At 42.9% G+C, this 27,013-nt stretch overlaps 1 protein-coding gene across 4 annotated transcripts in view; it reads left to right on the top strand.

Annotated features, from left to right (window-relative positions):
* The window catches only part of PAK2 (p21 (RAC1) activated kinase 2), a 41,218-nt gene that overhangs the window by 4,984 nt on the left and 9,221 nt on the right, over positions 1-27,013 (top strand). For 2 of the 4 annotated variants that reach the window (XR_004842728.1, XM_035899957.1), the window contains exons 2-13: positions 7,963-8,561; positions 9,762-9,972; positions 15,674-15,774; positions 16,289-16,439; positions 17,319-17,350; positions 17,718-17,825; positions 19,059-19,191; positions 19,830-19,893; positions 20,838-20,886; positions 22,878-22,990; positions 23,492-23,609; positions 25,470-25,569. Coding sequence is in view for 1 of the 4 variants with exons in the window: in XM_035899957.1 (XP_035755850.1) it covers positions 9,786-9,972; positions 15,674-15,774; positions 16,289-16,439; positions 17,319-17,350; positions 17,718-17,825; positions 19,059-19,191; positions 19,830-19,893; positions 20,838-20,886; positions 22,878-22,990; positions 23,492-23,609; positions 25,470-25,569 (1,156 nt within the window). In the remaining 3 variants the exon portion in view is untranslated. The remainder of the gene's footprint in view (positions 1-7,962; positions 8,562-9,761; positions 9,973-15,673; positions 15,775-16,288; positions 16,440-17,318; positions 17,351-17,717; positions 17,826-19,058; positions 19,192-19,829; positions 19,894-20,837; positions 20,887-22,877; positions 22,991-23,491; positions 23,610-25,469; positions 25,570-27,013) is intronic. The other 2 variants (XR_004842729.1, XR_004842730.1) reach the window with 2 other exon arrangements.

Below are 27,013 nucleotides of genomic sequence, written 5' to 3'. Positions count from 1 at the left end.
CCCTTTCCCCCACTCTCCTTTGATCTTTAAGAAAACCTCAGCTCATGAAAATAAAGGCTGAAAAGTGTCTTCTAGTTAGTGAAATATGAGTAAGCACAAGCCCCTTGAATCACGGATTCGCATGCGATGTGCACGCTGCAGGCTGTCCTGTCTGTCTTTAGTTGACTCAGGTTTTTAAGTAGGTAGAGCAGGGGTAAGTAATTTCCCTCTTGAGGGTTGAATTGGCTTTTTCAAACACCTTTGAGCACACGTTATCATTATGCAGCATTGCACAATGGTTCGTTGAAGGAAAACTGTGGCTGTGGGCTGGATAAAATGAAGTGTGGCCTGAATTCAGCTGGTAGGCGGTAACTACCCAGCCCTGCGGCAGAGGGTGGAAATCAATCACTCTTGATTTAGTTCCTCCTCCATCATGCTCTGTGGACCTGCAAGGGCTGCCTCCCAGAGCAAGGTGGGAATGGGCATCCGTGGCCGTTGGCTCAGCCCTCTGGCTCATTTCTGTGCGCTGCTCTAATCAACAACGTCGTAGCTTCACTGAGTGAGTTTTCCTGCCAAACTTAGGGGAAATGGGAAATAAAGGCGGTTGGGAAGTCACTTCTGAAGCCCGTCTGATACCATTGCCTCTGGTGTTTGAGCTGTGTTGGAGGTGATAAAGAGGTTTCTAGCTCCCTGGTGGCAAAACACACCACCGCAGGTCAATAGTGCCAAATTTATTTTACGAAGCAGAAATGACGATTCAGGTGGGAGTTGATTGCTATGCATGGTTTAAAGGGAGAAAGTGGAGATGTATCACAAGACTCGCAGGTGGCTGCAGAATATGGTGAAGTCAACTATCATTAATTTGCTTAAATCTTCTATGCGCTAATGCGCTTTTACCAGGACTCTTGCACATCTTGTCTCTAGTCTGTTCCTCTTCTGATTTTTCCCTGATATCTTTTTTTCAATCAGAAAACATAACTGATAATTAAGAAATTATACCCTCTCCCCAATCCAAAAAGTCAAACATCTGGGGAGAAAAATTTGTCCTGACCAAGGTTAAGAAGGATGAGAAGGCGATGTCTACGCCCGGTTGCTTGTTAGAAGACTGGGATCTGGTTTTATTTCGAAAATGACATTTTTTGCCGACTGGTTGCTCATTTTCAATGCAAGACTTTGCACATCTGCTAAGTGCCTTAAGGAGTAAATAGCTGAATTGCTTTAGGTTGTAATGTACTATGGCAGTGGGTTTGAAGAATATTTTTTCTCTAGGAAGCCTTAGTAACCCTTTCAAATCCCCTACGAATAGGATATTTGCTGTCTTTCTTTTGCAGAAGGTGCATCTCATTATGGTTGTAGAGAGGCTATTTGTAATTCTGAACAAAAAAGAGTTTCCTTTCTGCTTTTTTTTATTTTATTTATTTTTTATTTTTCTTCTGTTCAACCGTGCTTTTTTTTCTTCTTTTTTCCCCCCACTCTCTTCTTCACTTGGCAATTAAACAGCAGTTGTTTTTCCCTGTGCTGTGTTTTCCCTTCTGTTCGTGTGACTCGGCAAAAATCATAAGGAAATCGAGGAGTCGGAAAAAGACAGAATGGAAAGAATTTAGCTGGGTATATGTGTCATCCAGTCTGATTTTGCAAGAGACTGAGGTTCCTCTCTACCGTCGTTAGAGTATTACGTGTTGCCTCTGTCGCATGTAGCGGCAAAAGGAAGATAGCAAGGCCCTGTTGATAAACTTCATGGTTGTAGCCTTGCTGGTTGAAGGAGGCAAACGGTGCTTGCGGCTGTTAATTTTGCAAAAAAGATGCTGGCGATTTATTGCCTCCATTAGTGGGTCAGCCTTGCGAAGCAGTTGCTTTAGTTAATGTGTGTCCTTGCATAAATCTTAGTGCAAAATTGATGTTTGAGAGGCTTGGTTGTTTTTTTGCTGCTTTTTAGCTGTTTTCTCAACTCCATCATTTAATGGTTGGGTTTGATGATCTTAAAGGTCTTTTCCAACCTAAATGATTCTGTGATTCTAATGGGGTATCTCGCTTGTCTGTGCTTGTAAATTAGGGAGACCTGTGCTTACTTGGAGCATCTTAGGTTAGTCTAGTTCCCTAAGTAAAAATAACTGTTGGCTTTCGCAGGTGTGTGGCTTGGCATTGACCAAATACTTTTATCTTGAGACCCCCTAAAACTGGAAAGAGGTGTTTCAACAAGTCCTGTGGAGATTGGTGCCTGCCTTTTTCGAGGTGGGAAGGCTTTGAGAGCCATGCATTGCATTAGAGCATCCGCATGTGTTTTTAATAACTGTAGGTGGAACAGATTATCCTGCGGGCTCTTCCCGGCCATGATCAAGGTTACTCCTGTTCTTGCTTTTGCACAAGTCCTCTTTTGGCAGGCAGAAGATCTGAGGCTGCCTTTGCCAAGTCTGCGAGAAAGTAATCCTTTGTCTGCAACTGCCGTTCCTTTTGCACAACTTTTCTGAGTTGAAATGAAGATATCGGCATCTTCAGTCTCTGAAGGTAGTCTCATACTGTCCCAGAAAACTCCTTTTTGGATCTTGATTAAATAAATCTCATGGATCCAAATGCTTTGAGTTGGAAAGCTAAACATCCAAAAACATTTGGTTTGCTTTTTGTGGAGAAGACACTTGGCGATTTGCTGGTTCTGTGCCTTTTTTCTGCAGCGGTGAAATAATTTAAAATCGATGAGCGGCTGAACCAATGTCATGTTAAGAGATGGGGCAGGAAGCAAGCTGTGGCTAGGTAGCACCATCTGAATAAAAACTTGTCAGAAAGCTGCTTTCAGCTAATCCCTGGGAGGAAGTGAGCTATAATCAGTACGAAATGAGCTAATCACAGGAAATCTATTGCTCAACAGGAGCCTTTCAAAAAAAAAAAAAAAAAAAGTCAGTTGGGGAGGCGGGTAGAGAAAGAGGGAAAGAAAAATACCCATGCAGACATTTCATTCTGCTTTTGTACTCTGAAATCTGTTTGGTCCAAGAAAATGCAATATCTGATTAAATGAGCAGCCCTCCGATCTCCACTTAAAACCAGCACAGGGTGTATCTCTCTTGGCCCTCTTTTCCAGAATAACAAAGCGTCAAGTCTCCTCTCCTCCAGTAAGGTGTTTTTTCAGGTACTAAAAGGTCATGGTGTGGGGAGGCTGAGGATAAGCCAGCTGCCAAAACCACTGGAGGCTTGGGGTCACTGTACTGGAAATGAGTGTCCAGACGTTTTCAACAAGGACTTTTATAATATACACCGAGAATGGGACGTGACTACCTTAAACCTGCTGCCTTACACCCATCTCTCCTGGGAGCATCATGCGCTAGCTCTTTTATTGTATCATTTTTCATTACTCTGTGTTTTTTTCTGCTTGAGATCTTCTGCCTTGGAGATTTGGTTACGAGACGTCTATTTTGCTGCTTTCCTCTGCTCCGGACCTGGCTGTCCTGGACGCCGCTCTTTGTGCGTGACGGATGTTGCCAGCAGCACCCTATAAGGCTCTACAGGAAGGCAGCAAATGACAGCCGCTGCCATGCAGATTGCTGTAAGGATAACTTGCTTTTCTCAATCCTCATGTCCTCTGCTAGAGCAGGGACAGGGAAACCTGCTTACCGTCAGGGCTTTTTTCACTTCTGATCTGGTCTCTTTTTTTTTTTTTTTTTTTTTTTTTTTCTTTCTTCCTTCCATTCCTTTGGTTGGAGAGCAAAGGATTTTGCTGCATGGCTTTCAAGCACTGTGCCTGCTGTCTGTGTCCGTGGCCCCAGTGTTCTGCAGTTCTCCTTGCAGCAGTTCAGGTGGTGTTCCAATAAGGTCCTGCAGCTGTGGCACATCAAGGATTATGATTTCAAAAGCAAAGTGGTTATGTTTCTTAACGTAGCGTTAGCCTGAAATCAGTTACTTCTGCTTTTTGGTCAGCCCTGCAAAATAGCCTTGAGTTTGATGTGTGTATTGCTCCTTCTGTGTTCCATTGCCAATAGTAAATGAGTTGAATAATTTTTACCTGCAGTAAACAGAATTACGCTCAGTTTGCAGCTCTGTGAACCTCCTGTCAGGGTATGTATGTACAGAGGATGTGATTTATTTCACTGATTTAGTTCTGGCTCCTCGCAGATCTGTTGCTTAAGTGGCAGCATAAAGCCAGGACGTTGTGTGCCAGGAGTAGGAATTCATGTGCATGTTACCAAACAGCTCTGAGCTTGATGTGTGTGGTTTGTTTCTCTTTTTTTTTTTTCTTTTTTTTTTCCCCCAAGAGGTACTCCAGTTTACTTTTGCATCAAATCCCAGGCAGTGAAATACAGATGCAGCCTAGACTCCTCAAATATGTTAATTTGAACATCTTAAGAAGATAAATTCAACTCATTACAGCATGAGACCTTTCTACACCAGCTGTTTCATTTGACGCATGGCGCCATCATCCTACCCCTGCTCAGGGCCTTGCAGTATTACACTTTAAGGCTGATGTGTATGCAAACATAATGCATATTTAAAATTTAATCTTCTCGAGTCCAAGTGCTCCAGGAAAAAATGTGGCTGTGTGCTATAACAGATAGGAAAATGCCTGCCTTCGATTTCATTTTATTTCCCTTTAGTCATTCTGCAAACAAGTTTGAGAGGAAAAATGTTTGTCCTTTTTTAGAAGTCAGTGGAGCTAAATAGCAGCCCCGTGGCAGAGAGGGGGCCTCCGTGGTGGAGCACACCGCTTTGGCCGGGACAGGAGTGCGTGTCAGCCTTGATACCGATCACGAGGGAGGCGGAGGGAGCCAGGACCGGCACAAGAACTGTACGTAGGAAGTTCTTCAGGAAGCAGCCCCGCTTTATGCTCACACCAGGGGGAATTAAAGGCAGGGGGAGAAGCAAAAAAACCCCAAGTCGAAGCCAGAGCATTCAGACTCATGTGCTGCAGCAGTGTGTGTTCATCACCTTTCTGAAAGCACCACCCAATTCTCATTTTACTTTCCAGCTTTTACTCACTCAGGGTTATGTCTCTGGGTGTTTTCCTACCAGTGGCAGCGGCAGGAACCGCTGTCTCTCTTCTGCGACCTGGGTATGCCGTAGGTTATCGGGCCCTTCTCTTCCCAAAAAGGAAGAAAGCTAGTGAGCAGCAGAACCGACTCCTGCAACATCGTTGTAAAAATGAAACTTTGAACGCACGTGCGAATTGGTCACTGCAGGTCTCTTCAGGGGCTGGGAGGAAGAGGATGGGTTAAGCTACATAAGGAGCTTCCCCTTGCTTTTCTTGCCTCAGCTGCACTGGGCGAAGGTGGAAAGGGAGGAGTTGTGCTTCGGAGGAACCTGGCTTCATGTCTCCCACTGTTGGTGGTGAGTGATTTAGGACAGCACAGACCCTGGCTGGCCACTTGCAGCTGGCTCCGCAGCAGAGGAGAGAGCGCATTTGCTCTTCAGCAGCCGCAGTTCACATTATGATGGTGTCTGAGGCTGCTGGGGAAAAAAAAAAAAAAAAAAAAAAAAAAAAGTACTGCCATTTTTGCTGCCCTGGTGGAGGGCAAGAAACCTTTATCAAAAGGAAGGGACAGCTATTGGGAGTAGTGTCATACCCTGGAGACAAGGACTGAGAATCAGAGCCTTGTGGTCACCAGCACTGGTACCTGTGAGTATATGTGGTGGAGTAAGCAGCAGAAGTGTTGGGGGAAAAGCTTTTAGCTCTTCTTGTGCTTTTTTTGTGAGTGTAGTGGGTTGCAGCGCTGTCCTGTGTTGGGAATGAATCTGTCTGAAGTCTGTAGTTAAGTATTGTTTGCAGCTTCACAGCTTGCGTCTGTGGTTCGTTCCATCGCTTTCTAGTTCTTGCAATTAAATGTAGTGCAACTGGTGATCGCAGGGGCGTTGCCAATGTGCTTGAATGGGTTGTTATTACTGTTGTTATCTTAACCAGCAAAGATGAAAGTGAATCCCTTTCCCTGATTACATCCCCTTCCATATATTACCTTTGCTGCTTCTGTCCTCTTCCTTCCAGATTTAGCATACTTTTACGAGGTTGCTCAAACTTAGCTTAACCATTTTAGTAAATGTCTTTCAACCAAGCTAAAAAAACCCCCCACCTTTAATTATCTTGTCTGATTCTGTCAGAGAAATACGGACCTGACATCCCCTTTGCCAGTATAGAGGCTCCTGGCAGGCACTGGAAAAAATGAAAATTCCCCTGGCCCTTGCAATTCCCTGCACAAGCCATGATTCAGCAAGGCAGCTGTGTGGGTGATGGTGCAAGAGTGATTACGCCTAGCTGCCATGAAATGAGAAGGCTCCTTTTCCTCTTTGGGGGAGTGAGAGAGCAGAAAAGGAGCTTCAGGGTGTATTTGCACTCTTTTTTTTTTTTTTTTTTTTTTTTTTTTTTTTTTTCCCCTCCCTTTAATCCTCCCTCCAGTCATTGCCCATAATGCCAAACCTCTGCAGCAATTTCAAAAGTACTTCCTGACACTGTGGAAACTTTCCCTGCATAATGAAGCCAGAGTAAGGATAAAGGAGAGGGGAACTGCTCATTTCTTCTGCACTCAGTTGGCAGGAGACTGGCTCTTTTGATTTGAACCTTAACAAAATGATTGATTTTTAACTTCCAATGATGACTGAAGGATCAGGCTTCGGTTTCCTGAAGCGACCTGTTGTGGGTGGAGCTGTCGTAATGTCTTTAAACTCTGAAATCAAAGTATTGAAATGGTCCTTTATGCAAAGTGGCTTTGGATCTAGCAGATTATTTTAACAACGCTCTCTGAAACAGCTGCCCAAAATTTATACTACTACGTGTTATTAAATAAATCGCATCTCTTAAGTTTTTCCTAAAAGCTGAGGTTTTACTAAACTGTGGATTTAACGAGCTGGAAGGATTTTGTTGACTCTCAATGATGGAGCCAGTCCCTCTGGTGGGAAGCCGATGCCCAAGCTCTTTCTGCCACTCAGATCTGCTCTGCCAGCCTCGCAGCTTGCCTTCTTGTTTAGAGCTCCGGGCTCTCCTTCGGGCAAAGTCAAGGATATTTCTGAACACTTTGAACATGAAACACTGATCAGAACTGCAGCTCTGAGGCTTCTGCACAGACACTGTTATGCCAGCTTCTTGGAGCGCCTTATTTTCTTCTGGAATACATGGGTTTTGGATTTCCATATACTTGCTTCCAACTTGTTGCTTAACATTTTCTGCTCTTGAGCATGGAAGGCGCTAAGGAGTAATGCGTTTCAAATCAAGAAGCTGTAGTACTGAGTATGCGATGAGCTGACTTGCGCTGCTTATGTCACTGAAAATGGAGAATTTTTACTGTAGCAAGAAATTTCTTTAAAAATATGTAAACAAAAGTAAATATTTTTAAATTTGCAGCCTGAATACCATGTTATAGCATTGTTAATTCAGTGACTGAGTTCTCCAAGGTAGCGTGTGGGGAATCAGTATGGGCTTGGAGGGCCAAGTCTGTTCTTGTCCAGTTTCAGATGCAGGTTAGCTGTTTATCCTTACATCCCGCTCTTGCTAATATCAGACAGTTCAAAGAACTGCACAAATGGAGGAAATAACAGGGTTTGCTTTAGAAAAATACCAAAGGCTACTCATGATGCTGCTTTCTTCACTTATATAATTTTGTTGTTAAAGTTATGTGGTATGCTTCTTTACCTGCTATGATTTATTTAGGTATCTGTTTGCATTTCTTTGTTCAAAAGGAGGAGTGCTTTCTTTTAAATGTCTATTCCCATTTGTGTAGCTAAGGACCTTATATCCTACTCTTTTTATGAGATTTAATTAGCAGAAGGGAAATGGATTATGGTCCCTTGTACTGCTATCACTCCAAGCCTAACTTCAACAGGACTCTCGAATACCCTAGGTCTGGTTTGGTGGTTCAGACCAGGAATTTGTATGTCTCGAATCGGTGGCACGCACTTTGTCCAAACAATATGTATTGTTAGGGCAGCATTTGGAATTAAAATCCCTGTGGGTAGGCTGCTCAGACCGACCTGCTCTTAGATTGCAGGATTCTTAATTTTTTACCCATATTGCAGTGTAGGTACTGGAAAACATAGAAGATCCTGCAGATAACTTGCAACAGCTGAAAGAGCAATCAGTGTGTGAATCTGGAAGACAGTTGGAGGATGGGAATCGCGGTCTGATTCACAACCACATCGCTGCAGACGTGTTCCAAGTGTTGCTCTGTCATCGGGCGAAGGTATCCAGGGCAGGTTTGTCTAGATGGGTGCTGCATGCACAGCTTTGACTGCTGTTCCCCATCAGTCTGTAAGTAGATGGAGCAACCAGCACACGTCCAGTTTTCACTTGCACTGCCATAACTTTGCTTGGTGCTGCTTGTGCCTATGAAGGTATTTGTACAGAAATTATATGCTTTCCTGGGTATTTATGGTAAGACTTCATTTTAATCTCTCTTGAGCTTCATGACACAAACCAGTATGCTCTTGACCTGCATGAATTCAGGCTGCTAGCCTGCTTTGTTTTTCTTCCTCAGGATCTGGCAGTATTCACCCAGTTCAACAATAGGGAATGGCAGTCGGACTGTTTTTAGTTCTTCAGCTAAGACCATGTTGTGCAAGATGCGAGTGTTGTACAGAGATGTCGTCCAGCACGATATTTATACTTTGGAAATAAGGTGTGATAATTTAGAGCGGCTTGTGCTGTCTTATCCTGACTCTTTTGAATGGCACTGGTAATGATTGCTCCGGTGGTGTGGCTGGGACTGAGTTGTGCTTTGGGACTGTGATGGGCAGCCGACTGACACCGGTAGGGCGTTCGTTTCCCAAACTGTCATGAGAGGAGGAGGGGGAGGAGATCAACACAGAGGAGATGTGTGGACTCCTCTTCCAAAGGGCTAGCTCATCATTTGAGCATATGGAGGAATGAGGGGCATATTTGTTATTCAGCTGTTGAGAGGTCATTTCTGTAAATCTGTCTTTGTGCTATTTACTCTGTAGCTGCCTGTTCCTTGGTGATCAGAGAAAAATCTCCAGGATATTATGGGGAGTGAGGAAAGGCCAGTGCAGATTTTCTTGCATGTGGAACGTGTCATGTAGATGCTTTGCTGTGCTGTGTTTTTAGCTTTAGCAGCTATTTGTTCATCATCTCTCATGTTTTTGTTAAGGGCTCAGAGAGGATTGTGGTGATAGTTTATACTCATTTTACAAATGGAGAAAGTGTGGCAGAAAGTGGTAAAGTAATGCAAGTCCTTATTCAGAAGTGGAAGGCATCCAGTGGATCTTAGTCCCCATGGTCTTTAAAGTATGCTGCATAATGCGGGTAGAGATATTCTCAACGCTACTTAATGTGGATAGTGTGTTGAAGTACGACTTCTACACATAAGCTGTTCTTCTCTCCCTAAGATCTCGTCTGAGGAATGACAAGAAAGAAAACATGTAAAGCTTTTAAAGATGTTTGATTCTAGAGCACAAAGCTCTTTGTGCTAAAGCTGCCTCTAAAAGATGGCGTACTTACGCCCTGTATTACACCTTTCACATACGCAACCTTTGTGTGAACAGATAATGAACCAGATCTGGTAATTGGTCCACGTTATAACCGACTGTTCTTTTTGACTGGGTTAGCTTCATCACTAGAACAGTTTCTCACTCCATCCCACAATTGCTGCTGCTGGCACAAGTGAATGGGTGGCCCAGAAGTGGGAGGAGGAAGGGATCCGCTTCCTTTCGCAGAGACATCGGTGTCTGCCAGTGTGCTGGCTTGCCGAGTTCCTCAGAGTTGAATTCGCACCTCCATTCCCTGTTGGCCAACATAACAAATCCTACATTTATGTCTTTCATGCTCTCTCCCTATGTTAAAACAAATATTTCTATTCCAGTGCTTTCACTAGCTGTTGAGAATCATGTCTGACAACGGAGAACTGGAAGACAAGCCACCAGCTCCTCCCGTCCGGATGAGCAGTGCTATCTTCAGTGCAGGGGGCAAAGACCAGTTGTCTGCCAACCACAGCTTGAAACCCTTGCCCTCCGTACCAGAAGAGAGAAAACCTAGGAATAAAATCATCTCCATATTCTCTAGCACTGAAAAAGGTGAGATGTCTCATTTTCCAAGGTTACTTCTTCTATTCCTTTACTCTTCTTCTAAGTTTTGGTAGTGCTTTAGACATTTGAGTTCAGCCTGTCCCAACTGTAGGGGACTGGAGAAAGTGTTGGAAGTTGGGTACATGTGTTCAATGAGCTAGGATGCTCTTTCTTTTTGTACTGGGATGTTCAAAGATTAAATGCGAAGTAAGAAAAATTAAACAGCTCACTGAGGAAAACCACCACCTACTGCTTCTCATGTTTGCTGCCCAATTTAATGCATTTCCAAACAACCCTAATAAATGTTTGTAATTCCTGGGTATCATATTACTTACCATTTTGCTACACTAAAAGCAGACTTCTAGTTTAGACCAGCATCCAGCTGTTTTGGAAGCTACTTCATGTTGATGACCACTTATGCGGCAGCTTGAGGACAAAAAAAGGCAGTAAAGAAATAGTGGGAGGGTGCAATGTGCATGAAGGAGAATTGAGAAAAATTAAGTCCTTCTCTGTGTGTAATTGCACTGTTAGGATTAATTACTAGTGGGGGAAAAATCTGGTTTGCTGTAAACAAGGATTCTTTCTGAGAAAAAATAGCTGTAATGAAACTAGACTGTATTTGTGCTTTGTTTCTGTCCTCTTTTCTGTGTGATGAATGTATGTACAGCACTGGAGCCCTGATCCTGGTTCTCCAGGATGTCTGTATCCACATACAACAAAATTGTGCATAGACAGAAGTATCTTGTAACATCTGGTATGGTAAAACCACGCAGGGGCTTAGAAGCCTGACTTGAAACTGCTCTGCATTTTATTAATCCCTTCCAGTTAGCATTTTTGTGATTAATATTAAAGATGCACAAGGGGAAGACCCTGCTGCTGCTGTTCATGTCTTCTAGTTCTGCTCTTGGCTCCCTGCGCCTGGTTGCTGATGTGCTGGGCAGGACTGGTTCGGTCATGCCGACACAGGTTTGACTGTTTCAAGAGACTTTGCTCCTCCAGTTACTTATTCGTTTGGCTAAGTCTTTTCCCCAGGGCTGGTTTTTACTCTTGCTCCACTCTGTTGAGCCGTCCCTCTGCAACCATGCCTCACCCTGGAGACAAACACTGGAGTCAGGCTTCCCTGTATTTGGAAGATCTGGCTTTCCATGATCTGGCAGAGTTTCTGCTCTGAATGGTTGGGTGTGTTTTCCTTTTCGGAGGATGGAAAGATTTGGCCAGTGTAGCTTTTGGAAGCAGAATAGTTATTTCACAAGGTCACTTATTGTGAAATAACTGTCCGTGGCTGGATTACAGCAATAGCAGTGGTGGCCTTTTTTTTCGGGCGTGGGTAAGAGCCTTAAAGACAATGTGAGAAGCTACTACAGGTTGGTGGCAGCACACCAAGAGAGAGACTCCAGGCCGTTGAGGCTGGTGAAGGTGGCAAATTTGGGTGCTGCCAGCTTGGTGTAGTGCCATGTGTCTGGGGTAGGCTCTAGTTTAGCCCTTCAATAGTGCAGCAACTGGTGTTCTACCGTTATATGGTTGGTTATGGGAGGAAATGCCCTGAAATTGTCATGCCTAGTGCTGCAAGAAAATCTGGTGGAAGGATCAAACCTGTCCATCTTCAGACTAGGAGAATGGTTTAGGAGCTGGGATGGCACTTGTTGTTGCTGTTATTATCATTGGAGCGCTTGTGGCCCTTTTTTGCAGACAGGGATATAATGAAGTCGAACATAAACCCCACACGAAGGAAGATTTTCCTTGCTGTGAATTAGTAATGCTGTGTAAGACTCGTTGTGAAACGAATTATGAATGCAAGTGGGTGCAGGGCAGCTGGAGAGCTTTGTGATGTTTTACAGTGACTTTACTTCTCCTTGGACATTTCCTCTTTCCATCTTGACGGTGGGTTGGTTCATTGCCGACATGGCTGGGGAGGTGGTTGAAGACTTGTCTAAAGCTGTATCGGCTCATCTGAAATTGCGTTGGAGTCCCGTTATTTAAGCTTATTCAGACCACTCTGTCAATACCAAATTTATGGAAATCAATCTTCATATTTAGCATGTGTCTGTATCCCTACTGATGTTTAGTGATGCAGACTCAAAAGGGAAGAAATAATTTCTCCCAAGAAAAGTAAATTTTGGAGAAAATGGTGTCGGTTTATCTTTTCTAGATGTTAAAAAGTATTTAAAGTAATGTCCTTCTGAAAAAAAGCAGAGGATTTTACTGCATGGCAAGATAATGTGGTTAGGAGAAATGGTAATTGAATTATCTGGCTTAAAGAAACTGTCTGCAAGTCATCTTTTTTTAATTTGGAAAAAAATTGTCATTGGTCGACCTGCAGCAAGGATAATGTAAAAACGGAAAGAAATGTTTTTGGCCCTCAAGACTGCAAAATGGGCTGTCAAATGTAAGCAGAATATAAATGGACACAGGGACTTTCTGGCACTAAAACAATAGTCAGATGTTGGTTGTTTTGTGCGTTGGCATGGCTGAGGTGCACCCTCACCAGAAATGCCATATATATATATATATATATTTAAATTCTGCTGCTGGGAAGCTTTGCAGAAATACTGACTTCCTGCTTGAATTTTTAAAATATATTTATATAAAATATGTGCAAAAAATCTGTCAACCTGGGGTAGAAGTTTTTTCATGGGAAAAATTTTTCCAGCCAGTGCCAAAGTTACTACAAAACCGGTAAATTCTTCTTTTCAGAAAATGAAGGGAGGCCTTACCAGGAGATGTACAAGGCTACTGTGAACAGAGTTGTTGCTGGATAACATTGTGTGGCTTTGTTCTGCAGATCTCTGATTTGGCAAGGCCCCTCCTGGCCAGCTTCATTCTGTTGCCGCAGCTCTGCCCCGCACCCCGGCTCCTCTCTTGGGAGGTATCTCTAGCTTCAGAGATAGCTTTGGGGGACTCAAACCTAGAGTTCCTGCCCCAAGTCTGAGCTAGTTCAGCGCTGAAATAATTGTAAGAGTTTGAAGGGATTATTTAATGACCTTGCCATGGAGGTTTTCCCCCCCTAGTTCCATTGTTCAGGATAAGTGAAGTGATAGTCATCTTTTTACTGGAGTACTTAATTGCCATGAATTTCCTTGGCTGGACTTCTGAAGTCAAATAACCTGCGTATGTTTTTGGAAAGCTTTAAAATAGCCCCCTAAAACAAAAAATGTTTGTCTTTGAGCAGAACTTATTAAAGGAGGTGCTGCGAGGCATGGCCCAGCACTGTGCATGTGACGTGCTCCTGACGGCTGGCTCGGGGCACATTTCGGTGTGGTTTCAGCTGTGGCTCAGTAACTCAGAGCCTACCAATCTGGAGTCATCTACCTGCTACGGCCGGGCTGTTGAGAAGCATCTGTGTTTCTTGCTTTGTGTGTGGAAGTTGGCCAGAGCACACCGTCGGCTCGCACACCGGCGGGGAGCGAGGGATGCTGGAGGCTGGGTTTGTGATGCAAGAAGGGTGCGTGAAGTACCTTGGGTGATGCTTTGCTGAGTGCCGGTGGCTTCATTTGGGGAAGAGCCCAACTGTTTGAGGCACTTTCTTAACCAGACAGAGCAATTCTCCAATTCTCTGGACCCTCCTGAAGGACCTGTGTCATCCCCCTCCCAGGAACAGGGGGGCTGTGCTGCTGTCTCTGCGGGGCCGAGGGACCGCATTTTGGATTCTCTCACGGTTTGACACAACCATTGCTCTTTATCAGTAGAGGGATTCCCATTTAAATACAGAACTGTGTTGCAAACATAAGCAAGAGGTTGAAAAGCAGCCTGGCCTCACAGTGGCCCCGTTCGCGGAGCCTCGAGTGCGCCCTGCCAACCCATGACTCACGGGACTTGCCTCTTGACTGGGGCTGGCTGCTAGTGTTGGTTTGAAGTGCTGCTCTGATCCACTGTTCCTGTGGGCAGAGGAGTGATTTTTCAGTCTCCTTGCCTAGCCTACTACTAAGGTGTGTGTATTTTTGGAAGGAGCGAGTTTGTGCGCGCAGGACGTGCTGGAGGGTTTGAGCACCAGCTCCTGTTCCCTAGATGTCAAGCGCTCCCAAGCAGTAACCCTCCTGAGGAATATAACCTCAGGAATATAACTTTTTTTTTTTTTTTTTCCCCCCCGAACCCTCTTGCTTTCACATAAACAACTGCAAGAGGTTGGGAAGAAACAGTACTTTCCTTAAAGGTTTTCCCATAAGCAAGTTTCTCCCGTCCTGTGACCGAACGATGTTAACGAGAACATTTGACAGTCCGTTTGCTTTTTGGCTCTGACCTGTGCAGCCATATTAAAGATATCCTGTTTATAACAGCCGTGTCTTTCCAGTGCATTGTTCAGCTGGAGGCAGCCCACATGGCTTTTCGTTTGTAAGTATTGTCCTCGGCTCCCCGTCCTTCCTCTCTCGCCAATGTGAGGGGATTTCAGACGGATTCTCTGGCTCTGAGCAGCGTGATCTATGCTTGCCCCACGTCCTGTAACTTTTCACTGTGTAGTAACGAAGAGGGTGCTGGTTTAGCCGCTCTTTTTCTGGACTGAAACAACGTGATTTTTATTTTTAAGGTGAATTTAAAAACAAAAAAAACCCAAACCACCTTTTTTTTTTTGTTGTTTTTTTTTGCATACAAACATAAAATAGTAATCAAGTGAGATTGCAAACAGCGTGCTGCTTTCCTTTGTGGTTATGAGCACTACAGTGTTCTCGCTGGCTTTGTGCACGCTGTAAGAAGTGTGGCTGATTCAGCTGCATGCTCTGCAAGCCCGCGGGCGCTCCCAGCATTACACGTGCCGTTTTCTTGGTGTCGGGTTAGGCACGCTCTACGGCTTGCTGCCAGGCCCCCGCTTTTCCGCAGAGGGCCACGAGGTGAGGCCCTGAGCATCATTTTTCTGCCGGGGGCACAAACGGCAAATACAGTTCTCTGCTCTGGCAGAGAGAGAAAGCAGGGCTCTGGCTTTTCTGCAAGAACAAGAAGATGGGTTCCTGAAACCTTCTGACTTAACTCCGAACCTTTTCTGAGTAAAGGGAACAGAATGGTGTATTTTCTATTTAGAGTTACCTCCAAATTGTCTTCCATTTTTATTTATTTTCTCCTTGTCAGAAAAAATAACTGAAAAGCCCAAGCCCCAGGCATTACAAAACATCTTAGAAATTTAATTGAATCTAGGTTGGATTGTGCACATGGTCCTTCTCATTATCTGTTCCTGCTTCTGGTACTTATTATGCTGGCTTTTTTTTTTTTCTTTTAATTTAAATTAGGTAATTGCTCTGAGGCTATAAACTTATCTTCATCACAGGAAGTCCTAGTTTGCATTAATTACCTTGAATTGAAGCAGTGAGGCAACTGAGTTTTAACTATCTTTAGGGTGAACTTGAGGTTGAATTGAAGTTGTCTTTGGTGTTATTCTTAACCCATATTAAAATGTCCTTTTTTGCATCATAAACATTTCATATGTTTAGATTTTACATGCTCAGCAGAGCTCATTGCACTTGGGTGCTCGTAATCTCCTATTTGCTTGCTACTATAATATAAATTATTTGAATGGAACAAGTCATAGATTCTTATGAAGAATGAAGTCTACACCAATTTGAAAATATCAAATTGCCAGGCTGCGTATGTAAACACCTCCATCCAGTAAATGGAATAATGGTTGCATTCGTCCTCGCTGTTGTAATGCTTGGATTGATTATATTAAAGGGAGACGATAGGACTTTAAATCTTTGCTCAGTAGATCTTTGAATGCCTTTTTCAGGAAGCAAGAAGAAGGAAAAGGAACGGCCAGAGATCTCCCCACCATCTGATTTTGAGCATACCATCCACGTTGGCTTCGATGCTGTTACTGGAGAGTTCACTGTAAGTATACTTGCCTTGGAGGTGCTCAGAAAGCAGCCATGAGTCAGTGCTACAGCGAAGCCATTGCCATTTTTTAGACTAAAGTACGAGTTAGTCTTTGTTTTTATCAAAGAAATAACGTTACCGCATATTTGTACAGCACACAGAGTAATGAGACTGACCCATTAGTACCTGCTTCGGCGGTGTAAATGTCAGAGCTGGTGCTTTCTGTCATCTGGGAGAGCCTTCCCAGAGAAACCCTCCTCAGTTTACTGTCGTTAGTGGGTAACGCTGGTTCTGCTGAGCGCTTTTGTATTCCCATTCCTCGCATCTGGCTTAATACAATGGAAAGAGGTGGTGTCGTGATTGTGTCGTATCACCTATGGACACAGAGCTCCCCATTAAAACCCTATCCTACTTGTTCATGTGTTTAAGGCTGTGCGTGTTATGCATTTTATAGAGGAAAGCAGTTTGTTCTGCTTTTTAAAAAGCTTTAAAATACTAGAAGGATGCTTAAGATAGCCTATTTTTTCAGGGAATGCCAGAACAATGGGCTCGATTGCTTCAGACCTCAAATATCACGAAGCTAGAACAGAAGAAAAACCCCCAGGCGGTACTAGATGTGCTGAAATTCTATGACTCCAAAGACACAGCAAAACAGAAGTATCTGAGTTTTTCTGCTCCAGGTGAGATCCAAGTGTGCGCAAGACATATTGAAGAGGATTTGGGTATTCGCAACACAGTCTTCCTCTCCTTCAGAATAATAAATCAGGTTCAAATGCTGAAAGAGCATTTCAGTGAGGAACAAATATTTGAAGATGGATTTAAACCTTACTGGAAACTGACGCTGGCCAGTTTATTTCCTGTTTTAAGTGGTTGAGGGGAAGAAATGGAACTGGATAATTCAAAATAGCAGCCAAAATTAATGGGCTGTGTTTATGAAGCTGGGGCTCTGAGACTGTGATTAATTGGTTTCGTGCTGGAGACCTTGCTCCTCCTGTCTGTGGCTGAAACAGCTATCTGTGAACTTGATGTCACCACGTGGTGACATTGAAGATGCAAAATGAATTGTGGCTCCTAGATTGGGAGCTATGGGGTGGCAGGGCTGCAAGACTGTCCTACAAACAGATGCAGCTTTACCTAGTTTTCTTCCAAATTCTTTTTGAAAATAGCTTAGTATTAAGACTTTGTAATAGCCTCATCCCTGATTCAAGATACCACTGAGGGAACAGGATTACCCACTTGGTCCCGATTTCACATCTCAGTCAGACAGAAGAGATAAGTGAGGTGATGAGCGGTGCTCAATTTGGAAAATGGTGTGTGGGTGAAGAGCAAGTCGGGGAACGAGTGGGTTTGCCTACCCTGAGGGGAGGGTTTCAGGAACTTGCAGCTTCCTTCTGCATGGTCTTACAGTGCAATACTGCTTTCTCGCATTTGTGACCATGAAATTTTGCTTTCTGAGAGATGAAAAGAAAATAATCTCCAAAGCGGTCTGTGTTCTTTACTCTGTAAAGTTCACTTATTTTTCTGATGATTTTATGTATTCTGCTATTTGTCCTATTTAGAAAAAGATGGTTTCCCTTCAGGAACACCAACGGTGAGTGTGTTTACTATTCTTTGTGTCGTCTTAGGCTCATACGTGTTCAGGTGTTCTGTATTTGTTACATACTGAATCTTGCAGTATAAAACAAAATGAGATTTTTTTTTTTTGTGTGTGTGTGGAATAAAAACATAAATCGGGGGGGGGGTCAACAGAGCATATTTCACTGGAGCAATAGTATTTGAGTCTTGTAATAAAATATATTAGGGCACTTAAACCACTCAACCTATCTTTTTCTTTTGACATCTGTAAGAGTTCTTTCATCTTCATGTGTGTGTGTGTGGGGAAAAGGCAAGTCTTCAACAGGGCGGGGGAGACAATTTTGTTTATTCATTTATTTTTTTTAACTTTGGCAAAAATGTAGACCAATGCCAAAGGTTCAGAACCATCAACAGCTGTGGCAGATGATGATGAGGATGATGAAGAAGCTCCTCCTCCTGTTATTGCTCCACGGCCAGATCACACAAAATCGGTGAGCAGCTATAAAATTTACAATGCAGACCTGCATTTCTCAGTATTGCAGAACTTTTTCTACTTATGTTTGCTAGCAAAGTGTTATATTTGTGAAATGAGCTGTTTTTAAGTTTTTAGGGAAAAGTTGTGGGTTTTCCTTGAGTTTGCTAAGAAAATGCCTTATTTCTGGATATTGGTAGGATCAGAAATCCTGAAGTTAATGATGATTTGTTTGTCGGTGTGTGCTGAAGGTATCCAGTTATGCTTATCCTTCAACACAGCATGCAAGGAAGAGGCTTTTTGGTCCTAAAAAACTAGTTTCTGTTACTTTGCACAGTATGGAGGTACAAGTGTAGTGTATTTGCTTTTCTTTATTTTATTTCATTGCAGTGCAGTAGCCTCACCAGATACACCACCTAACCCCAAAACAATTCAAATTTAAGGTGTGAAAGCTTATTTCACTCACAAAGTCATCAGCATTACATGAAAAATGTTAAATGCTTAAGAAGTTGTATCATTAAGTTTTAGTGTTGTTGTTGTCAACCAGGCACCTTGTTAATAATGTCCCAGGGACCCCACTTACTCCAGCTCATTCTTTTGACTGTGGTAGGTGTATATTTTGCTGCCCTACTGCCCACTTACTCTTGCTCCAGGACTGCAAATGTGAATTGTGTTTCTTTGTCAAGTGATACTGCTTTATAGTTGCCCACTCTGGGTATGTAGACATATAAAATGTGACAGGTCTACAGACTGATAGTTCTAGAGTAGCTGCGTATGTCTGTGAACAGCTCAGGAGGAAATTAAATAAAGCTCCAAGAAAATCCCCTAAATTGGGGGCAACTGGGAAATTTCCGAGAGTCTCATGCTTCTTTTCATGGCAAAGTGTGAATCTTTTTCCTTTAGATCTTAGTAGCAATTGATCTCACTATTGAATAGTGATTTCTGTTCTGTTAATTAGCATGGGTTATAAAGAATAGGCAGGTAGAAAACCCACAAAACGTCTGTCTGTGGAAATTAGAGTTCAACTCCTAGCACCCGCTCTGTTCAAGAGGTGCCTGGGTCTTTCTTTCAGAGGTCAGTAAGGTTGCCAGCATCTTGACTTACTGGACCTTAATGTGTCTCAGGTCTGATTTCTGCCTCCAGCCCATTATGTAAAATGGTGTTTAGAGGTCTTTGAAGAGCTGTGATTTGTTTTCAGCTGAAGGTCAATGACTGCAAAGAAAATGCTCAGGTAAATGGTCTCTCTTCACAGATTTATACACGGTCTGTAATCGACCCCATTCCTGCACCAGCCAGTGACACTTCTGTTGACAGCGCAGCAAAATCAGGTGATAAGCAGAAAAAGAAGACCAAAATGTCGGATGAAGAGATCATGGAAAAACTACGTAGGTGTTTTTTATTTCAGATAAACAAAGGCTTTAGGACCAGGAGGGGAATATTAAGTTTCTGCCCTCAGCCTTATTTTTGTGTAAGGCTTGTGTGAATGCTGTGCTTGAGTGGTTTTGTGTCAGACAGTAGCTGAGAACACTGCATTCAGATATTTTACCAATTTATATGCTTCTGAGCCCTATTGGGTAAAAAAAAATATAATTGTAGAACAGAAGTTCAGTTGTGATAATGTGATCTGTGTGTTTTATAAAACAAAATAGTTTCTGCTGTTGCTTGTTCCATAATCACGTTGAAGACAATTTTTCACTATATGAATATTCCTGTGCGTTAGTTGAGGACTGACCAGTTTCTGGACTAGACTAAGCTAATGGCTCTGTCATAACCTCATACCGGGTTTTGCTACAGAGAAGAATTGAGATACAAGGGGAAATAGCACAATCTGTCTCATTAAGAGTATAACCTAGCATAATGATTGTCTGAAGTTGGGCCATTTGTAACTGGAACTGAGGCGGGAAGCTTTGGCTAGTCATGCATCAGCCTTTGCTACTCTTGGGGCTATCTTGGCCAGGCCAGCCCTACTAAAGGGAGACAGCAGGACTGACTTTTTCTGTTTGGTTTTTATTTTTATTTTTAGGCACTATTGTGAGCATAGGAGATCCCAAGAAAAAATATACCAGATACGAAAAAATCGGGCAAGGGTAAGTGTGCACCCCAACTTTTGTTCCCAGTGAGCCAGCGTTAGCGGCAGTGTGCTGTTCTCTATCTGATGCTATCGCCTAGCTACCGCTTACCGAAGCAGGCAGAAACGTCGCCTGTATTAAGCAGTGCTAAACAGATGGTGAAGGCTTTACACAGCCATGGAAATGTTGAATTTTCAAGGCCAGGTTGGATGGGGCTCTGAGCAACCTGATCTAGTTAGCAGTGTCCCTGCTCACTGCAGGGGGGTTGGACTAGATGACCACTAGTGGTCCCTTCCAACCCTAAACATTCTATGATTCTATGATTCTATGAATTGTGTCTTTTAATGAGAAAGTGTAGCTCTGTAACTTCTCTCTGGGTGAACCTAGTCCCCTCCTCTCCTAGTAAAATGGGTTCATCTGTTCCGTAATATGACTGCTGAATAGCATGAGGGCACGTCAGAAGGCTTTCTGTGTGCTAAGCTAACGATACTGCCTTGACTAAGATATTCTTCTAGTGGTCCCCTGAGTCCTGAGAAAAAAGCATATACAAGTTCTAGCTTTTCCAGCTTTGATTATGTATACGCCTAACTCTGAGGGTATACTTTGCAAATGGGTCTGTGTATTTGTGGGCGGGCTTCCCCGGGGGGAAAATGAAAAGTAATTTCTATTGCGGAAAGGGCTGCCCAGCTTATCTCATCCTAGGAAGCGGCACAAGCTCTGGGGGCTTGGACACCCTGAAGGCAGGAGGCATAGCCGGTGTTGGAAGAGAGCATATTTACGATTTGTTTGTTTTGTGTGAACCGACAGGCATTTCTATGATATCGCTTCCTTTTAATAGCCGACTTTTTGATAAAGCTCTTGCAACATTGAAAGCTGTGTTTGTGATTTGTCTGTTCACAGGCCTGTTTGTTACACAGAGAGATGCAAGTGGCCGTAATGTTTTTTTTTCTTTTTCTTCACAGGGCTTCAGGTACAGTTTTCACAGCTATTGATGTGGCAACGGGGCAGGAGGTGAGATTTCTGTGTTCATTGTAATGAAAATACTTTTTCTGTACAAATGTTCTTCCGTAGGTGGCCCAAATGATTTGACTAGATTTCTTTCTGTGGTTTCCATCTCTGCTATCAACTCCCAGAAGAATGTTTGTCATAGCCACTTGTAACAATGTGTGCCTTGTTCTGTAGGAATTGGATGACGAAAGCTAAAAATAGAGTTTTGTCTTTCCAGTGAAAACAGAGGGAGTGAGGTGTTCCAGAAACGGGTTTTGAAAACAGTTTATCCTTCAAGAATTGCGGGCAATGGCGTCCTGCATTTTCAGAAATAGAACTTTGTTTAGTCTTTGCATGCTTGTTCTCTAGTTCCATCTCAGTAGAGGTGATGGATGCGCCTGTCTGTATGGAGACGGCTTGCCCTGTATCATTCTTTGTTGTAGTTAGAATGCCTTCTCTGCATCCTGCTCTTTGCTTTTATTCCTTGGTGTCTCCAAATCCACATGGTGAAGTTGATGACATCAGCATGCTTGTCATCCAGTGGTCATCTCTTGTTCCTGGGACTAAAATTTTAGGAATTATTTGCTTCCCTTTAAATTCAGATTTCCTTAATTTTCCTTTAAATATCCTCAAGGAGCCACTCCTTACGTCACTGATAAGTAATTGGCCTTTCAACAGTAACCGCATTTACTAGTACTGTAGCGGAGAACCGCATCTTGATAAAACGCAAGCCTTTCAATCATCTCAATGTGTTGTCTCTTAATTTGCTTCCTACATAATGCAGTACTTCATGTCCTCTTATTGACTGCAGAGTAAATTTTGTAGTCCAGTTCCTTTCTTAGACCTCCTCTGCGTTTTGTCAGGCACATAGGCCAACAGTCAATTGCTCAGTCTTCGTGCATTAAGTGGATTCCTCAGCGCTTAATGACTGAGAATAGAATGGGATCTGTTCAGTGGTAAGAAGAGAAGGCCAAAGGAGGATTTTATTGGTGTTTTCAGTGCCCTGATGGGAAGGTGTAGAGAATACGGAGCTCCTCTTAGAGCTACACAATGACAGGACAAGAGGCAACAGGCAAATGTTGCCATAAGGGAAATTCTGGTTAGATATTAGGAATTCTTTTCCCCTCACAGTCAGGATGATCAAACGTGGGACAGGAGCCCAGAGAGGCTGTGGAATCTCTGCTCATTGAGATCTCCATTCAAAAGTCAACCTGCTCCACATTGGCTGTACTTTAAGCAAGGGATTGAACAGGGTGACCTCCAGAGGTCCCCTCCAATTTTAGTTTGATTCTGTGCCACAAGTTCTCATCTTTTAATTCCCTTGGCAATATAATAACTATTGTTTCTACAAGATTGGTTCTTGTGTTTGGTTTTGGACTCATGGGTAGGTTATCTTGTAAAACTCCGACCTGCCTCCTCAGAGCGTTGTGACTGCCATAACTGGGACAATTCTTGTCCATTTTAAAGTCTGGAATACTTGTCATGGTGAGCTTATTTCCTGGACAAGATAGGCCTTTATCTTCCCTTCTCTCTCTGCGATAGTTGATTGGCTTAATTGCTTTGAGAGGGATTCCTTCTGCCTTCCAGCGTTCCTATACCCAAACACCAATTTGCTTGGAATATAGAAAAATTAATTGCCTTGCCTTGGAAGGCTTGTACTTTCTCTCTTAGTTGCGATGTGATTCTCTTCTGCTTTAGGCCTGTTGATATGAAGTTGGGTGGGTATCTTTCTGCCTCCTGAATGTTGCCTTTGCTGTCTGTTCTGGCCTTTGTTATAGTTTGTGGATCTTTCCAGCTGCAAGAGGGTGATGTTGGCTATGGGTGCAAGTTGTATGCTCATCAAGTTGCATTCTTTTAAGTTGCATGCTAATAAATAAATAACTTCCCAGCTGCAAGCTGTGCTAAACTCCTTTAATCCTTATAGAATTCCTTCTAACTTTTCACTGTATTAAGAACAACCAAGAGGTTTTGATACTCAGGTTTGAGTGATTGCTGTCTTACTGTGTCCTATTCAGGTTGCTATCAAACAGATAAACCTGCAGAAACAGCCCAAGAAGGAGTTGATTATTAATGAGATCTTGGTAATGAAGGAGCTGAAGAACCCCAACATAGTCAACTTCCTGGACAGGTAAGTGCAGGCAGGTGTCTGATTCCTTCATCCCCAACGGTTTCAAGAGGCTATAACTTGATAGACTTACACAGACATGGATTTTCTGTACCTCGGGGTTGCAAATGAGACTGTATTTAGACTATTGTTTTTAAAAAAAAAAAAAGAGAGAGAGAGAGAAAGTCATCTCTTACAGGGAATGGTCTTGATGATTCAGTAAGAAGGCTGCTTCTATCACGAATGCCATGCTACATGTAGTTGGGGATCAGCGTGAACAAGAGCACAGGTGGAGCAACACTTGTGGCGTGCATGAGATCTGTAGGGTGTTATCCTGCCCGTTTAGGTATTAAGAAGCACACAGCTTTTACTGTCAGCATTTCCATTTCAGGCTACCTTCCAGAGATCAACTTTCTCTACTGTTTGTCTTGAAGTGCTTATGAATCATTTCATTGACTAGCTCTTATCAGTCACTTTTCAGTTCTTGATCTCCTGACAGGCACACTCTTCATTTTCTGTTTGTAGTTACCTTGTAGGAGATGAATTGTTCGTGGTGATGGAGTATCTAGCTGGAGGCTCACTAACGGATGTGGTCACAGAAACATGTATGGATGAAGCACAGATTGCTGCTGTTTGCAGGGAGGTGAGTGCTGTCGTTGATGGGTTGGAGGAACGAAGGTGTGCTCTGCTTCCCTGGGTTTTGTGGTACGCTTAGGTTAGAATTAATTGAAAACAATTGCTGTTGGAGCCATTGAGTTAGGGAGAAGGAATGATACTGAGAGCAGAAATCAATATTAGAAATGCAGAAAATAACAAAATTACTTTAACTCAGAAAATTGGGGGGTTGCAAGTTATAACACAAAAGAGCTATGGCAGTTTTTGAGCTGGATGTTTGGGAATGTTAGGTGATGGAGCAAATAAAGATTTGGGGTTTGGTACATGGGTTGCCTAATCCTGCTGACAATGTTAACAGAAAGATGCTAATAGTGTGGACTGAAGCGCAAGGAAGAGCAATGGAGTTTAGCAGCTGGAAGGAAGGTCTTTTTTAACTTCAACTAACGAATAATATTCAAAGATACCAAAAAGAAACCCGAGTATTCAGGTATAGGTAATGTAGAAAGTAGAGATGTGAACACATTTGGAAAAAAAACCAAAAACAAAAACAACAATACAGCCTGAAAGCTTACGAGTGTTTTCCAGAAGGAGGAAGGGGAACTGTTTGCTGAGTGTGAAAGTGGATCTGATGGAATGGGAATACTTTAAGAAACACGTACTAAAATGTGATGATGAACGTGATGCAGGCTACCCCTTTCTCATTTTAGTAGTTTTCATAATGTGTGAAATCTGAAGTTCTGTGACAGTTAAGCTTTCGTTATGGATTTCTCAGAAAGATTGTAGTGGGAATCATTTTCAGATTGCGGCAAGATTTCAAAGTAAGAGTTAAAAATGGCTGATGTCACGACTTACCAGTGGTTTCTGCCCTGAGTCAGAGTGCCAGCATCCAGCTTGGCCATGATTTATTGTGGCAGAAGGAGAAGCAATTGTATTATCTGCTGTGTAGGAGAAACTTGGGCTTTTAAAAGCCCCATCTGACTACATCAGCATGACATCTGCTTTTGATGACTCACCGAAAGGGAGCGGACGGAAAGCAAACTCGTACATTAACATGTAGGGACAGGTAATGCTTTCCTGAGAAACCTGAACTGGAAGCAGAGAATCGAAAGTAATTATTTACTGTAACAGTAATTAACTTTTCTGAGGAAGAAATCTAATGTTGAACTATTGGACTTCATCAGAGCTCTGCTGCCCAGCATGTTAGATATGCTTCATTCTGCAAATCAGTGCCACTTTGCAAATGAAGACACAAAAAACTCACTGGGGGCTACATCCATGTCAAGTTGCAAACGGTAAATGTTCTGCTTATATTAAAAGAGAAGAATCTTACAATTCTTTTGCCTTTTATTCTCAAATAGCAAAAGTAAATTTCATGGTGTTTTTAGGCAGAAACTTAGTGTGATAAGGTTTTAATCTAAAACCAATGCAAAACACCAGTATTAGTCACTTCCATAATGAAGATGTTTCACAGCCTTCGCTGCAGGAGAAGTTGCATGTATGTTGAGAATGAAGTCTCACCAATTCCTCTTGGTGAGGCTTCGGGCTGAAAATCTCTCACTTAATCCTTTATGGTTCCCCTTTGGAATTTGTGGGACGCACCAAAATCAACATCTCGGATTTTCGAGAGCATCTTGGGTGATGACGAGTTTAATTTATGGGTTTGTTAAGCAGAGAACATCCATGGTTAAATGATTTTTGACCTCATGAGGTCTGGAGAGTATTTTTTAGCACAAGAGCTTCCTCTGCTGGTTATTTTAAATAATACCTGTTGTATTTTTGTACTCGGCACTGGCTGAGTCTGTAAGCATTGCTTTTGAATTTGTCTTCACATACACAAATTGTGTTCCCATATGCTGAATATTTTTTTTTTCTTTTCCCTCCCATCCAGTGCTTGCAAGCGCTTGAGTTCCTTCACGCCAACCAGGTCATCCACAGAGACATTAAGAGTGACAATGTGCTGTTAGGAATGGATGGATCAGTTAAACTAAGTGAGTACCAGACAATCATTTCAATGTTCTGTGTCCCCTTTCCCAGTAAACTTTGACTCAGAGAGCGTAAATCGGTAGAAGGAGAGTTGGCAGGGAAATTTGAGGTGAATTTTTATTGACTGTGAGTAGTAAGAATTCATTCTGTGTTTATAGAATGTGTAACTCTTAGGTAGCAGGTATTGAAATTCTGAGGGCCCTAAGACTAAGGCCATGTTAAGCCGGAAGAATGTTGAAGCAAACCTGTTGCCACACGAATACGTTGGTAAATATGAAGTAACTGGCACCATACAGTGAAGCAAAGATGTGAATGATTGCAAGAGAAAAGTTGCAGCTAACTGCATTTGCTCTGTTAGTCTCTTCAGGTTGTCCTGACTTGCTCTTAGTGTTCTGCCTTTTTTGTTAGAAGGCTGCTAACAAGAACATTGTTCATCATTAACTGTTTATATCGCAGCCTAGTCTTACGCTGCGCCTGTACTGGGTCTCCTTCTTTTGGACTGAAAGTGTAACGCACTTTCATTAATATAATCATGAAATGATTAAAGAAACCACTTGCTTTTCAGGTAATTGTTATGCATGCGTGGTGTTCAGTAAGTCAGCTTCTGGTGTACGTAAACATGTGTGGCAATAAAAAAAAACGTGAAACCTCTTGAAGAAGCTGTCAGGACTGTTGAGAGAGAGGCGCTTTATCTTACTTCTTGGTATGTACGAATGTGCCAAGCATAAAGCGACCAAGGAGTTAAGGGATGGTGTTTTTACAGCTGGGTAGGAATTTGAAATGCCATGAAAATGTGTCTCAGGCATATTCCTTAGTCTAGATGGCTTGCAGTCTCATATTGTTTTTGAGATGGAACGTGAAGAAAGACTACAAGCAACCTGATTTGCTTACCAGCGTTGTTGGATGCACTGCTTGCTTGCATAGGAGGTTTAGGGTTTTTTTTTAAGGGTGCAATGTGTTTGTGCACAAACTGTGTGGATTCAGTGGCTGAAGATAGTGACAGTAGAGGGTGTGGCTGAGAAGAGTTAGCTGGAGAAGGCTCAAAAATGTAAGACCTGTCAAAGCAAAGCAGAGTGGCAAAAGGACAGGGTTAGCAGCCTATGTAAAGAAGCATTGGCCGCAGGAGACTGGGGGAAGATGAGGAGGAGGGAGAGAAAGGAGAAAGCAGAAGTCAGCTGTAAAAATGCCCTGTATGAAGGGGAGTTACTGTAATCCGTGTTGAGCTCTTCTTTGGCTGTGTGACTATAGAGCTGCTTAGCAGTCGTTTTGGGTGGAGGGTGGAAGAAGCTGCACCTTCTTTCTAAGCTCTTCCCCTTATCTGAGAGAGTCTGGCTCTGGGAGACTGGTGACAGAAGTAAGAGGAACCAGTCTGCCTGTCACCACTGTGCCGCTACAGACGCTGCTGGTTGGTGAAACTGGGTTCTACATCTTGCCTGTCTTTCCTCTCCT

The sequence above is a fragment of the Egretta garzetta genome, unplaced genomic scaffold, assembly GCF_000687185.1.
Source record: "Egretta garzetta isolate BGI_Z169 unplaced genomic scaffold, ASM68718v1 scaffold448, whole genome shotgun sequence".
Classification (NCBI taxonomy): Eukaryota; Metazoa; Chordata; class Aves; order Pelecaniformes; family Ardeidae; genus Egretta; species Egretta garzetta.
The sequence above is the reverse complement of the archived record's forward strand: the minus strand, read 5'-3'. Positions and strand labels throughout refer to the sequence as shown.